This window comes from Orcinus orca, chromosome 13, assembly GCF_937001465.1.
Source record: "Orcinus orca chromosome 13, mOrcOrc1.1, whole genome shotgun sequence".
NCBI lineage: Eukaryota > Metazoa > Chordata > Mammalia > Artiodactyla > Delphinidae > Orcinus > Orcinus orca.
This window is the reverse complement of record NC_064571.1, coordinates 52,178,939-52,195,259: the sequence shown is the minus strand read 5'-3', so window position 1 is coordinate 52,195,259 and position 16,321 is coordinate 52,178,939. Positions and strand designations below refer to the sequence as shown.

Sequence of the window (16,321 nt, the reverse complement as noted above, 5' to 3'; positions counted from 1 at the left end):
GGGAACACAGAGTAGGAACTTTCCCCAATGAGTGGGATTGAGTGAGGTGGATTTTATAGTCATAATGGAGGCTTATGAATGGTGTGTCAGTACCTTTAACAACTCATTATCTCTGTTTTTTTCAAACTTTTCCTTTAGTAGTTCTTCATACACGTGGATTAGCATTAGGCTTTCTTTAATTGCAACTTCAAAAGAGCATGTTGTTCAGATGGAATTAAAATAATTAATGTTTAAAAGTTTCCTTTTGTGATAAAACTATTTTCCAAATAGTTCTTAAGTAGAGAACTGAAATTTAGGAAGTGAAAAGATCACAGAGCAGAATGGAACATAGTTGTCTAACATAATATTCTTTACTTGAAAGTTAATGCTCAGTAATTTTTTTTTAATGAATATCATATTTCACCCTTCAACTTTTTGTTCCATATAGTTTGATTAAAATGTCTCCTTTGAAAAAAAAATGTCTCCTTTGTTTAATTGAAAAAACTTATCATGCAGTATAATTTGAGTATAATTTTACCTTTGTGTTTCTTGTCTGGTTAGAGCCAGGTTGTACTTGCTTGAAGTATTCTGCTTAGGTGTGTTGAACCCATTGTTTCCTAGTCTCCTCTGGTTTTTTATTTAGTCTGGATTAAATACTTTATAATATAGTGTTTATAGTTGGTATAGCCACCAGGGAAATACCAATAATATATACCTTTAATAATTTTTAGCATAAATATATTTACTTAAGTGTTCATATAGGGTTAGTTTAGTCCTATTTTAAAGAGAACTTAATTCTGTGTTAAGTTAATCATGCTTTTGTATTGTTTTTAGAATTACATATAAAATCAGTATATTAAGTCAACCAGTATACAGTCTTAAGTTTTAATCATGGTTTCCAAATTTGATATGGGGGTTATTAGTAAGGTAAGATATCATTGTCTGCCTATATTAAATTTATTTTGATCATGAGTGTGCTTTTGAAAGATGCTTATTTTCAGTGGAACAATTCACTGTAGATTTACTGCATGGCTGACTAATTATAGCTTATATTCAAGGCACTGAAAACCATATTACACATAAATAAATTTTGGTGATAAAGAATACCACCTGTTTGTATTCACATGCCAACCAAATTTATCTTTGTACTTTAGGACATTAGATCTGTTGATTTTCAGGTTTCTGTAACTTTGTTCCTCTCAAAATAACTTTTCAAGTACAGTTACAAGGCTATCAAAAAAACAAAGTGCTGGGCTTCCCTGGTGGCGCAGTGGTTGAGAATCTGCTTGCTAATGCAGGGGACACGGGTTCGAGCCCTGGTCTGGGAGGATCCCACATGCTGCGGAGCAACTAGGCCCGTGAGCCACAACTATTGAGCCTGCGTGTCTGGAGCCTGTGCTCGGCAACAAGAGAGGCCGAGACAGTGAGAGGCCCGCGCACCATGATGAAGAGTGGCCCCTGCTTGCCACAACTAGAGAAAGCCCTCACACAGAAATGAAGACCCAACACAGCAAATAAATAAATAAATAAATAAACTTCTACCCCCCCCAACATCTAAAAAAAAACCCGAAGTGCTTGTTGGCTAACTGGTCACTATATGGTTTGTAGCACAGGTGACATTACTTCTAATTCTAGATGGTAAGGATATTTCTCTCCATTTGTGGTTGGTTGGTTTGTTTGTTTTTCTGTACTGTCAGTTTTTTTCAGCCTTTAACGCATTTTGGTTCAGATATGGCATTGATTGTAGTCCCAAAGATTGAGAAGATGGGTTTTCTCAGGTAGATTTACTCTGAAAGCTAGTAAGCGCTTTTTTTCTATCACTATGTTTAGTAACATGTAAGGTAAACTAGTGCTATGTTTTAGATACTAATAGAAGTTTACAAATTATTTTGTCATGAACTTTTAAAAAACATTTATTAGAAATAGCTATTTTTCTCGACAGAAAACAATTTTCACTCAATTTAGATCTCTTATGGTACTATTTTTTGAAACCAGTATTTCTCTGTGTGAAAGGCAGGGTTATGCGCTAGGGATTCATTGTTTAAAAATATATATATATATTTGGTCTTTATATGGAAAATATCATGTTTGTTTACTGGTTAGAAGCAGTCTTTTTTTTTTAACTTATAAAGCTATTGCTTCATATTAATTTCTCCAAGAAACAAATGAACAACTGAGACTTTTTTGGCGGGTGGGGGGAGACAAGTGCTGTAACAATGTGTAGGGAACCTCTATATACTGTATACAAGTAGCACAAAATTGTTTAGGTAGACATGGCATTTGAACCATGGTTACACAATGTATTTGGGCAAGTTAACTTAGGAGAAAAGTGGATTCAGTGGAAGATTACCACAACAGATCCCACTCCCCTCCCCAATTTTAGTGTTCTCTGCTTTTAGCACGAGTTGGGGAAAGGTGTTTTCCCCCACTCAATTTTTTTTTTTTTTTTTTTTTTTTTGTAGTACACGGGCCTCTCACTGTTGTGGCCTCTCCCATTGCGGAGCACAGGCTCCGGACGCGCAGGCTCAGCGGCCGTGGCTCATGGGCCTAGCCGCTCCACGGGATCTTCCCGGACCGGGGCATGAACCCGTGTCCCCTGCATCGGCAGGTGGACTCTCAACCACTGCGCCACCAGGGAAGACCCCCCCCCCAATTTTATTTCTTTTTTTACCCCTATTTGAAAAACTGTTTCTCTATGAGACAAATCTTTGACCCTTTTGTATTGTGCGTCCTTCCCTCCCTTTCCCTTTCTTGACAGGAAAATGCAGCTGCACACATTTTTTGTTTAGAGACAATGGGTCACATGCTGTGTCACCTAAATCTATGACCAAGAGGCAGTTTTATCCCTAAGAGATCATAATGCTTCAGTTGTCCTGGATACATGACATCATGTAGCATTATAATCAAACATACGTCTTTTTGCAGTAGTACTTTTGGGATTTGAATCTACCCTGTAATCTCAATATTGGATTTTATGCGATGGACAGTATTTATAATAGAGAACCTTAAAACAAAGAATGTATTGTAGGAAAGGTTGTGAGTTCCTTTTATATGGCTTAATTTTCTAACCTCAGGGTTACCAAAGTTATCAGATAATTTGAGTTAATAGAATATCTTTAAAGTTCTAGCATTAAATTTGTTACACAAAGCCTTGCAAATAGTATGTGCTCAATAAGTGTTACACTATTATCACTACCAATGTGATAAATTAACAAGAAAATTGTTTTCTTTATTTAAAAATGAGGAACTCTTAAGATTTTGAAAATAATTAGTATCTGTAAACTGCTAAAATATTTTTTTTTTTTTTTTTTTTTTTTGCGGTACGCGGGCCTCTCACTGTTGTGGCCTCTCCCGTTGCGGAGCACAGGCTCCGGACGCGCAGGCTCAGCGGCCAAGGCTCACAGGCCCAGCCGCTCCGCGGCATGTGGGATCTTCCCGGACCGGGGCACGAACCCGCGTCCCCTGCATCGGCAGGCGGACTCTCAGCCACTGCGCCACCAGGGAAGCCCGCTAAAATATTTTATGTTGAGCTTATTATAAGCTTATTATACTGCTGAATAAATCTAGGAAATATAATACTGTGGCTTCCAGTCTTGAGTTATGGTATGTTTTATAATTAATTAATAAAAATGGTTTATTCCTAAGGAGGTGCAGGTGAGGAAAGGAGCGGGAAATTAGATGGAAATTCCTTTTATTATATCGTAAATCTTAATCAGAGACAAAGCTTAAATTACAGTAAAGAATTGAAGTAATTGCCAGGCAGTTCTGATAAAATTCACAAACATTTTCGATTTCTGTGTATGCCTTAACTCTGTAGTAGATTTTTTTTTCCTATGGAAAACATTGTTTAGTCATGTGAGCTAAGTGAATGACAGCCTATTTCCCCTTGCTAGGGTTGTCTTAGCCTGTCAAATGGTTTTTTATATTGGTTACTTTAAAGTGATTGGATGGGAAAGCCACAAATCTGAGAAGGGGCCTGCTCTCGGGTTACTCTTTTCACACTTCTAAGATTGTTTAATTTACTGATGACATTAAGTTCTTGGTGAGAGGTAAAATAGCAAGTCAATAGAAATAAAGTTTCCAGATGTCTTAAGACCATGTAAAAAAGCATAATTAGAAATTGTAAATATGTATAATTAAATACAACCAAATATCATACTCATTTGTCACATGCTTCAGGAATTTAGATGTTTAAAGTATTTATAATGAGACTGATTTTAAATAGGAAGCTAGACTAGTAGGGTGAAGACGGTGAGAAACAACTGTATCTGTAGGTCAGATGCTGCCACATAGTTCCAGATTAATCATCCCGTGCTTTAAGTCTTCTTCGGGGCTTCTCAGTACGATTGCTCAAGAGCTGGTTTCAACTTCTTTCCAGTTCTAGTAGAACATAACAGATGGCATGCTTCCTTTTTAGTCCAGTGTAGTAAAATTTTTTTAGAAACAGCAAAATTGATTTTCCTCATTTATCCTTTCTGTGTAATGAGGACAGAAATATTCAATGATTGGCTCAAGGGTGCAGGGAAGAAATAAATTGGAATAAATTTCCTTTGGGATATCAAAAATTAACTATTATTTTATTTTGATGTCTTTTTTCAGTGCTATTTTTCATTTCCTAAAATGAATTCTTAAATAATATTATGGATTAAATCTAAATTTGTAACAATTAAAAAAGTATCTTGCAAACAATAACTTACGGATTTAGGGTTCTTAAGAACTATGATACAGGTAAGATAAAAACGTAATTAAAGTTGAAAAGTATAACATGAAATTCAATAATATAATTTGAAAAGCACTTTTTAAAAGTATTAAACACAGTAGAACTGAATTAATTGCAATTATTTCTTATTTGCTATGGATTTATATTACTAAGGTATACATTAAAAAACTTTTATGTTCATGAGAATTGCTGGACTGAGAGCCTGATTTTTTTGGGTTGTTAAATTTTATATACATGAGTCTATTTTTAAGGTACTATAGATGTTATCCTGAAATTTACAGTATAAGTAATATAAGTAATATCTTAAAGAAATTATTTTGAATATTTTAACTTGGTAAGAATTCGGTAGATTCATGATAGATTCTGAACTAGTCAGATACAAATAAATATAACTATATATGTAGATATTTATATTCCTGTCCTGTTTTGATTATAGCATTATATTTGCCACTGTATCTTTTTGTTATTGAGAATGTCATTACTAGTGAAAACTCAACATATTTTATTTCAGAGGTAATGTAGTTATTTTTTTTATATAAATTCTTTTGTTAGAATGTTAGCATTAGGCAGCTGTTAATAAATGAACTTAAAATCTTTTGGGGCCATTAATAACAAAAAACTAAAAAAAGTTCTGAAAGTTTATATGGTTTAAATGCTTTTAGATTATTAAACTAGAAAGATTTAAAGAAAGGTTCTGTCATGTGGTATGATTGGTAAAAGACTGACATACATAAAGTTCATGGAAACAGAATAAGGAAGTGAAAGTCGCATCATAAAGAAAATGATGAAACTGCTATTGCAGCACTCTTCTGAGAAGTCCTAATTTCTGCCTCACCAGAGGGTGTCACTGGTCATAAAGGAGGCCCATCCTTAATACTAGAATTTTTTTTTAATTTCTTCAAAACACAAAGTATAGTTACTGATTTTATACCCTCATTTTTTTGTATTCGAGAGATATAACATATATAAATCTACTACTTTAGGAAGAAAGCTAATAATAATTTTAAAATTAATAACAGTAATAATAATTACCATCTCTATAGCTAGTATTTATTGTGTACTTACTCTCTACGTTTGTTCTGAGTCCTTTATATTTATTCTCATTTAATTTGTACTAACAATCTTATGAAAGTAGGTACTGTTAGAATTCTTCGTTGATAGGTCTTATAGCCTGTTGAATGGCAGACCTGGAATTTGAACCCAGGCAATATCTGTTCACAGCTCATGCTCTTTAACCCTCTGCTTCACTGCCACCAGATGTGATTCTAATGTTAATAATAATGATTTAGATTTCACTTTTATGACTTTATAATATGAAATTGCCTTATCTTTCACAATTTTAACTTCAAATGTACTGCCTCCCCAACCTTCTGTTTAGTACCTTCTAGTATTACATATATATATTCCTTTCTCAAGGAAGAAGCCTTTCATTTTATAGTTGTACACTGTTTTACCATAGAATCTAACACCTATGACAACGGAGCCATGAGTGTAGTAGGAGTAAAAGGTTTCTTCTTGAAGCATCTTAGAAAAGGACAAGGAGAGATTATTCTGAATAGTGTATCTCTTATACTTCGCTTTTTCTATCTTTTATCCACATTACCAGATGTAGAGATATTATAATCATAATCCAATATAGCTTATATGTTAGTTTTGGAATATATTTTAAATTCCTATATACATTTAGATACTTCAGACATTTTAGAATTTATAATATAATACATTTTCTGGTTGTCAGGAAATTGCTTATTCTGTATCCTCAACTATTAAACTACAAGTAGACAAAAAGGGGTTCCTAAGTATTTGGGGAAAAAAATTACAAAGTTGATGCATTAAATTCATGCACCTTAAGGTGCATTATCATATCTTATATGAAATTCTAATGAAATTTATCTGGATTTCCAGTCTATAGCAGATAATGCTTCTATAATTGTATTTCCATGTTTTAGAAATCCAAAGTGCTCCGAAAGCCAAAAGTTTTCTCTTAACCCATGTAGTGTTAAAACATGATCTGAACTGATATAAGACTATTGATGGTCTTTATTTACTCCCTTCTTACTGTGAATATACATTTTTCTGCAGAAACATTAACATTTTTATTATGGGGTCCTGCCTCAGACCTCACTGACACACTGTATAACATATCACATGTGCATTGTAGTCCCTTTCTAACATCCAGAATATTCTGAATTCTGAAATATATCTGCCCTCAAGGATTTTAAGTAAGGGATCATATACCTGTATAATCAGGTACAGTGACTACAGTACAACTGAGGACTAGGATATAGAACTAGGAAGATTAATCCAGTAACTCAAGCATAGCAAATGTGAGACCTTTGAGTGTGAAGCAGTATTTGTAACTGGAATAATATATGGATCCCTTTTAAAGAAAATAATTATATATCCCATTTTTAGAATCACTGACTTTAGTTTCTGAAGTAAGTTTATTTTTAAGTCTTTCGTTTTTTTCTTTATATTGTTATTGAAATGAAAACACAAAATGAAAATTTGCAAAACTTGTGGCCCCCAGAGTTTATCCATGGCACACACTTATTGAGAAACACTGAGAAAGTGGCAAATAGTCCTATATACTTGAGCAATCCCTATAAGTATTATTCTTTACCAAATCTTTGTTTATAATAGCCTGAATCATAGTTAAGGGGTTAAAATACCTTTCCTATATTTAAAGTATGATTTTTTAAAGGGATGAGAAGAAGTAACCTCTTGAAAAAAAAATGTACTCATAGGGGCTTCCCTGGTGGCGCAGTGGTTGGAAATCCGCCTGCCAATGCAGGGGACACGGGTTCGATCCCTGGTCCAGGAAGATCCCACATGCCGCGGAGCAACTAAGCCCGTGCGCTACAGCTACTGAGCCTGCGCTCTAGAGCCCGCAAGCCACAACTACTGAGCCTACTCGCCACAGCTACTAAGCCCGCGCACCTAGAGCCCGTGCTCTGAAGCAAGAGAAGCCACCGCAATGGGAAGCCCGCGCACAGCAACGAACAGTAGCCCCTGTTCACCGCAGCCAGCGCATCAACAAAGACCCAATGCAGCCAAAAATAAATAAAATAAATAAATTTTTAAAAAAAGAAAAAAAAAATGTACTCACAATTTTTGATTACCACCTTTCACCTCCAAGGAAATGTCTTCTACCTACTGCCAGTTGGGAATCACTGTCATAACAAGCAACTCTTAGTGATAGGAGTAAGTGAAATTCCTCAAGTGTGTGGAGGCAGAAGAAACTTAAGAACCAGTGCTCTAAAATACGGTGTAATGTAAGTTAGAGAAGAACCAGTGCTCTAAAATATGGGATAATGTTCTTTAGAGATATTGCCATCAGAAACTAATGTAAACATCCGTTTCCAGAGGCATGGGGAACTAAGTACCCGGACTAGTCTTTCTGCTGAAAACAACCTAAAATGCTGGACAAAATGCATCAGTGCTCTGGCACAAAAGTAAAGAATATTTAGACTGAACACTAATTGGAAACCCAGTGAGGTAAGCTGAGTACTGAAGCTGGCTATTGCCTTGAGGGTATTTACCAAATCAAGTGAGCTTCTGTTTTCCTGGCCTTTTGGGGGCTCAGGGATCAGGAAGCAAAGCCCAGAGCCACCAGAGTAAAACATTTAGCAGTCTTCTCCAGTAATAACCCTTTTTCCATAGGGGTATATACCTTCTAGGTGTAAGAGTGATCTAGAAATTCTTTCCTAACAAAGAAAATTATCTTTCTATAATATTGCTGCTAACAGGAAAAATAAAAAATCTCTACTGAAAATTTGTTACCACAAACCAGCCCTCACACTGGTTTGCAGCCTGAATTCACACTAGACCTCAAGCTAAGAATTTTATTTTATTTTTTGTTTGTTTTGTTTTGTTTTAATATTTATTTATTTTTGGCTACTTTGGGTCTTCGTTGCAGCATGGGGGATCCTTCGTTGCGGCGAGCAGGCTTCTCTCTAATTGTGGCACGTGGGTTCCAGAGCACATGGACTCTGTAGTTGCAGCACACAGGCTCTCCAGTTGTGGCACACAGGCTTAGTTGCCCCGTGGTATATGGGATCTTAGTTCCCTGACCAGGGATTGAACCCGCATCCCCTGCATTGGAAGGCGGATTCTTAACCACTGGACCACCAGGGAAGTCCCCTCTGCCCTATTCTTTTCTCTCTTTGCTTTTCTTACCTTTTTCCACTTCCTCACTTTCTATACTTCGCATTTGAATTCTGTTATAAGAATTTTAAATGATCCTGGATTGTTACTACTCCCAGGGGCCTGACAGAAGCAGCACAAATCATCATTGTCAAAGAATTCCTGTTGGTAAAGTTATAATGAAAATGAGTTGCTTAAAATAAAAATTTACAAGCCATCTAAGGAAACAGGGCACAATGTAAGAGAATCAGTAGAATCAGACCTACAAATGGACGAGCCACAACTACTGAAGCCTGCGTGCCTAGAGCCCGTGTTCCACAATAAGAGAAGCCACTGCAATGAGAAGCCTGTGCACCGCAACTAAGAGTAGCCCCTGCTCGCTGCAACAAGAGAAAGCCTGCACAGCAACGAGGACCCAACGCAGCCAAAAATTAAATAAATAAGTAAATAAATTTAAATGAATTTAAATAAATAAATTTAAATAAACATTCCGATTATATCATTTTAAAAAAAAGATAAACCTGAAGAGATTCAGAATGCAGTACAGAGAGACAATAAAGTGGAAAATATAAAAGAGGTTAATAAAGGGGAAATTTTTAAGAGAAAACACAGAACACTTTCAAAGGGTTATCAGGTTTCAATAACAATAATGGAAATAGAGATCATGAAATGATGTACTCAGTGAAAATAAATCTAGAAGCTGTGACCTGCTCTAGTTCAACCCAGAATTCTATAGCTAGCAAAAAATAACTTTCAAGAACAAGGGCAAAATAAAGACATGCTCAGAGAAATCCGAAAGTTCACTAGCAGACCACTTTTTTTTTTAACTGAAGTATAGTTGATTTACAGTGTTGTGTTAATTTCTCCTTTTTAGCAAAGTGATTCAGTTACATGTATTCTTTTTCATATTCTTTTCCATTATGGTTTATCACAGGATATTGAATATAGTTCCCTGTGCTATATAGTAGGACCTTGTTGTTTATCCATTCTGTATATAATACTTTGCCTCTGCTAACCCCAAACTCCCACTCCATCGCTCCCCCATCCCCCTAGCAGACCATTTTAAGTAGAAGGAAAGTGGTCATTGAAAGTCTGAGATTCAAAAAGGAATGATGATCAAAGACAGTGGTAAGTGTATGTTAATAAAGTGTAAGTTAATTTTTTAAAAACTGTATAAACAATAATAATAGTGTCTTATGGGATTAAAAAAACTGAAATAGCAGTTGTTTTAGTTATTTACTAATTGTCAGTTTATTTTATAAACTGGGGAGAGGTGATTGGAGCTAGTATCCAAAAGATCTTTTTGTTACTCAGGAGAAGATTAAAAGTAACTTTGGATTTTGATGAGTATGTGTGATAAAAATGTTATGGTAATGGGCTTCCCTGGTGGCGCATTGGTTGAGAGTCCGCCTGCCGATGCAGGGGACACGGATTCGTGCCCCGGTCCGGGAAGATCCCACATGCCGCAGAGCGACTGGGCCCGTGAGCCATGGCCGTTGAGCCTGCGTGTCCGGAGCCTGTGCTCCGCAACGGGAGAGGAAGACTTGATAAGTAATGGTAAATGTTTCATTTCGCCATGAATGTTTAGAAGTTTTAATTGTATGCAACTAATAACCAAAACCACAAATAAAGCAAAAATTAATAGAACTACCAGGAAAAATTGATAAATTTCACCAGTATAGTGGGAGATTGTAATATATCTTCCTCATTAATTGGTAAAGAGAGCAGACCAAAAAAAAAAAAAAATCAGGAATATAGAAAACTTAATGTAATTAACAAGCATGATCTAACGGACATATATTGCACCCAGTCACTGTGGAAACATCAGCTGAATCATCATGAAAATCAACCACATACTGGACCATCTAGTAAGTTTCAACAGATTTCAAAGGATTCATATCCTATAGATCAATTCATTTAAGTTAGAAATCAGTAAGAAGAAAAATCACATGGAAATTATGATATATTCTTCTAAATAACTCATGTATGAAAGAAGAAATGTTAATGGAGCTTGGACTGCCCTTTGTCTGGGAGATGTTAGGTCATCCCTCAATTTTGTTTGTGGCAAACACAACCCTGAGAAATGGCCCACATAAAGACCTTTCAGTCTTGGCATACCTGGTGAGAATGTTAGAGATGCTAAGGGCCAATGATGAATTGGTTCTTCCAGCAGGAAAGAGAAAATTTTTAACAAATAATGCTGGAACAGATGTGTATCCATATGTAAAAAAATGAAATTGAGTAAAAAATACATACATAACTTTTTTTATGAATTGAAGACCTAATGTGAAAGGTAAAAACTATAATACATTTAGAAGACAGTATGGGATAAAGGCTCTATGAATTTGGTGTACAGAAGGAATTATTTTTTTTTTTAATAAATTTTATTTATTTATTTTTGGCTGTGTTGGGTCTTCGTTGCTGCGTGTGGGCTTTCTCTAGTTGCGGTGAGCGGGGGCTACTATTCATTGCAGTGCGCGGGCTTCTCATCGCGGTGGCTTCTCTTGTTGCGGAGCATGGGCTCTAGGCATGCAGGCTTCAGTAGTTGTGGCACGTGGGCTGAGTAGTTATGGCTCGTGGGCTCTAGAGCTCAGGCTCAGTAGTTGTGGTGCAGGGGCTTAGTTGTTCCGTGGCATGTGGGATCTTCCCGGACCAGTGCTTGAACCCGTGTCCCCTGCACTGGCAGGCGGATTCTTAACCACTGCGCCACCAAGGAAGTCCCCAGAAGGAATTCTTAAATGAGAAACAAACTATGGTAACCATAAAGAAAAGGGTTAATCCACCCTATTAAAGTTAAGAACTTTTTCATTAATAGGCAACTAATAAAAAGACAAGCCACCTAAATAGGGAAAGATATTTGCATCACATATAAGGATTGGTATCCAAACAATACAAATGACTTCAACAGACACTTAATAGAAGAGGGAATCTAAATGGCAAATATATATATATATATGTTTGCCATATATATATACTTGACTTTTATGTTTCTTTTGTATATGAAGAGATATTCAACCCCATTACTTATATGGGAGATGCAAATTAAACCACAAGGAGTTACAATTTCATAGTCATCAGGTTGGCAAAAAAAATTTTTTTGATGAGTACATGGAGCAAACAAAATACACATACAATCCTGGTAGCAATTTGTCATTATCAGTTAAAATTGAAGAAAAGAATACTCTGTGACCCAATAAGTCCACTCCTTCACATATATTCTGCTTTTAGAATTTCAGAAAATTTATTTACAGTTGTGTTCCAAGGGATATGAACAAGGATGTCCATAACAATACTACTTGTAATAGCCCCAAACATAAACATAAATAAATGTTTTTAAGAGTATAATAAATTGTGGTATGTTCATAAAGTAGAATATAAGTCATCTGTAAAAAGAATGAATTACTGCTGCAATAATGTTAATGAATTTGGTGGGGGGAAAAACAAGTTTCAGTACAACTCAATTTTACATGATGTGTGAAAAACTTAGAGGGCTAAATAATATAATATTTAAGGATTCTAACTATAAAGGAAAAATTTGCTTAATCTGATACAATCAATTAAAAATGTGGATAAATTAAGTCATAAAATCTATGTGGTTTTAACCAACATTTTGTGTTTAGGAGGTTCCTTAGTTATTTCGGGTTAAAAAAAGGTATCACTGTGACACCTCTAATACCTTGTAATTTGGCACCTTGTACCTTAGATGACACTGAAAATTCTCTGCCTTAGTTTCCCTTCTCTTACTTACTCTCTGTCAAGCATTTCCTCTCAGACCAGTGTTAACACAAACCTAAGCAAAAGTGCTCTCCTCTAACCTTTTGAGAAGTGATGTGAGAATTCCAATATGGAATCTTATTATGTTTTTCTTGCCCTGGAGTTGAGTGTCATTGTAGCATTGAACATAATATGCAGACATGCAGTTCTCTGTTGGACAGCTGTGGAGATGCATGAGCTGCATAGCTGTGGGAAAAAATGGTGCATTTTAATCCTGAGCTGTCTTCTCAAGATGCTGCCATGGCCGTCATACAGTGAAGCTCTAGACAGGGGCTCCAGAGTGATTGTACTGGGTTTATTTGAACTCTCCACTTTGAAAATTCTCCTTGTGAGAGGTAATTCTGTCCTTCCCTGAAATGTAGATTTGGAGTCTTAACACAAATGTGTACTTTGCTAAATCGTCTTGTACATTTACATGCCTTTTTTTTGTACCAATGTCTTGGTTTTGGAAATCTATTTGTAGTGGATGTATTCATTATTTGGGTTATGTTATTTATACACCTAAGAAATTAGGATACATTTTCATATCCCACATTTTATTTTCTAGGCCTTAAGTGCCTATTTTGAGTGACATTTATTATGTGTAACAGTTAAATTTGGTTTGTTGAAGTATTGTTCTTAAAAGATTACTAAAAGGAAGTGTTATCAATACATCAGTAGCCCAGATTTCCTTTTATTTCTTTACTTATTTTGCTTTGTGAAGCAAACTTCCATGCACATTATTAATTATCTGCTATCGAATGCTTTCAGTTCATTTTAAGAAGTAGTTTCATAAAAATTTAAAACTAAAAGTTTTCTTGATTTTGGTGTAAAATATACAGACCTTTCTGTTGTAATGTTACATATTATGTATTTCTGAGAACACTGAAATTGTGCACAGCTGATGGGTCGCACCCAAAACATGCAAAGCTTTGTAATCAGAACACTAATAAAAATAAGTCTTAATAAGAATACTAGAATATTTAAAAAGATATATTAACTCTGTTACATATAAAGAAATACTACAGTTGACTTAAGGTTAAAAAACAAGAGATGAAGGTAGCCTGGTGGAAGGGTGTGCAAGGAAGGGTTGAAGCTACAGGGTTATGGAGGCCAGAGTGAAATGCATAAAGATTTGCAGAGAAGACTTCATTAAGTATTTTCAAGACAATGCGTGTGACCAGGCTGTGCCAAGAGGAAGAACATGGGTTGAATGAGAATTGCGTACAGTACTGTATTTTCAGCAGCTTGCTGCTTTCCACTGTGTTAGCTTGTTTGGGGTTCAGCTCTTATTATTTAGTAGTGCAAAGACATAGGCTGGGAAAAATCATGTACAAACCAGTGTGACTTTCACATTGTACTAAAATCTTTCCCCTACTTACCAGTGAACTAATTTGTGTTACAGAAAAGCTTAATAACAAAATAAACTGTACTAAGAATGAGAGGTGGCTTCTGTTTTTGACTAGAGGTCTTTGATCAGTCTGTGACCTTTTTGTGATTTTGTTTCTTGTGAAATGGAAATAGTACAACTAAAAAATAGTCTAACACAGTCTTTTCCCCCTTGAGTATATTGTTTTAACTTTAAACTATAAAAATAATAAACACCTTAAAGAAAAACCGGAAAATATAACAGAAAAAAATTACCAAGTTACTAATATAAGGCACTGTTAGCTTTTTGTATATTTCCTACTTTTTCACCAGTTTTTAATAAGCTTTTTTGTTTACTTCACCATCTTCAAGACAGTCATTTTTAACGACTACTAAATATTAAATAGATGTGCTTTTACTTAGCTATTTCTCTATAATAAAATATGTAAGCTGGGGCTTCCCTGGTGGCGCAGTGGTTGGAGAGTCCGTCCGCCGATGCAAGGGACACGGGTTCGTGCCCCGGTCCGGGAAGATCCCACATGCCGCGGAGCGGCTGGGCCCGTGAGCCATGGCCGCTGAGCCTGCGCGTCCGGAGCCTGTGCTTCGCGACGGGAGAGGCCACAACAGTGAGAGGCCTGCGTACCGCAAAAAAAAAAATACTGGAATTTACAAATAAATAATAAATTTATAGTAAATATAATTTTGCTAGTAACGAATTTAGTTTGTTACTAAGGAATGTTATCTTTTTAGTATGATATACTATAAAAATATTCGAAATTATTTATGGTAAGTATTTCAGATTTGAGGAAAGGGTTTATTTGGAATTATTATTTGAGCTTTATTTTAAATTTGGTTATTGTTTGTATTGAGCCATATGTATGACTGTTAATTACAGTGAAGTCATAGATCCATAAGATGAATAAATTATAGTTTTATAATTCAAAGAAATAATTGTTCATTTTTAATAATAGCAAACATTATTAGGCAGTTACTAAAGCCTAGGGACTTTAATAAGTATTCAAAATACATTATTTAATTCTGTTAATATCACCTGTACATATTGTGCTATAGTGCTGCATTTTATTTGTAGTCATTTCAAATAACATGAAATAAGTTCTGTTCCTTGTATAGTAACCTTTAGCATCTTTGTTATACAAATATTGTGCTTAAATATTATGTGGGATATTGATTGCAAAATTTCTCTGATTTGGGGATATTTAAATATGTTTCCTTCTTCCATGAGTTTACGAATCTTAAGTATTACATTGACTGATAATTGTTTCTTTTGTTGCAGAACTGTAAGAGTAAATGGGTCCAATAATTGGAATGACTCCAGAAAAGAGAGCTGAAACTCCAGGAGCTGAAAAGGTTGCAGGATTAAGCCAGATTTACAAAATGGGAAGCTTGCCTGAAGCTGTTGATGCTGCCAGGCCAAAGGCCACTCTAGTGAACAGTGAGTCAGCAGATGATGAACTCACAAACTTGAACTGGCTTCACGAAAGTACTAATCTCCTAACAAACTTCAGCTTTGGAAGTGAGGGTCTTCCAATTGTTAGTCCATTGTATGACATAGAGGGAGATGATGTGCCATCCTTAGGACCGTCGTGCTATCAGAACCCAGAAAAAAAATCAGCAACTTCAAAACCCCCATACTCCTTTAGTCTTCTCATTTATATGGCTATTGAACAGTCTCCAAATAAATGTTTGCCTGTCAAAGAAATTTATAGCTGGATACTGAACCGCTTCCCATATTTTGCAACCGCACCAACAGGCTGGAAGAATTCTGTTCGACATAATCTGTCCCTGAATAAATGTTTTCAGAAAGTGGAAAGAAGCCATGGCAAGGTCAGTGTTTATGAACATTGCTATATTTAGGGAGGTGGGGGAGAATTAACATGGAGATCGTAACATATGAGGAAATCAAAGGAAGACAAAAAATAGTCAATCAGATTACTTCAGCTTGAGGTTAATTATATTCACCATTTGCTTTCATTTGAGAAGTTTTAAAATTTCTTCAGTATTGATATAAACCTAGAATTATTTTCAGTCTACTATAGGTACATAAATTAGGGTTTATTTATTATTATTTTCTCTCTTTTTTAAACATTTTTAATAATTGAAGTATAGTTAATTTACAGTGTTGTGTTAGTTTCAGGTGTACAGCGAAGTGATTCAGTTATGATTAGTTTTTTTAATGTTCTAACTTTCTATTCTTAGTTTCTGTAATGTTCTTGTCACTGTATTTATGTATTATTCTTATTTATTCACTGTGACCATCTCTGCCTTATAACTGGAGTGTGGATCATTTACATTAATGTAACTGATATGGTTGGATTTAAATCTGTCATTACATTA

General features: G+C 35.4%; 1 protein-coding gene across 7 annotated transcripts in view; it reads left to right on the top strand.

Annotated features, from left to right (window-relative positions):
* FOXN2 (forkhead box N2) overlaps nucleotides 1-16,321 on the top strand; it is a 60,070-nt gene that overhangs the window by 11,721 nt on the left and 32,028 nt on the right. For 4 of the 7 annotated variants that reach the window (XM_049696250.1, XM_033419123.2, XM_004264971.4 and 1 more), the window contains exon 2: nucleotides 15,261-15,811. In XM_049696250.1, the coding sequence (XP_049552207.1) occupies nucleotides 15,275-15,811 (537 nt within the window). In that variant the 5' untranslated portion in view covers nucleotides 15,261-15,274. Of the gene's footprint in view, nucleotides 1-7,809; nucleotides 8,198-9,123; nucleotides 9,974-15,260; nucleotides 15,812-16,321 lie in introns of those variants that run through there. The other 3 variants (XM_049696249.1, XM_033419120.2, XM_033419121.2) reach the window with 3 other exon arrangements.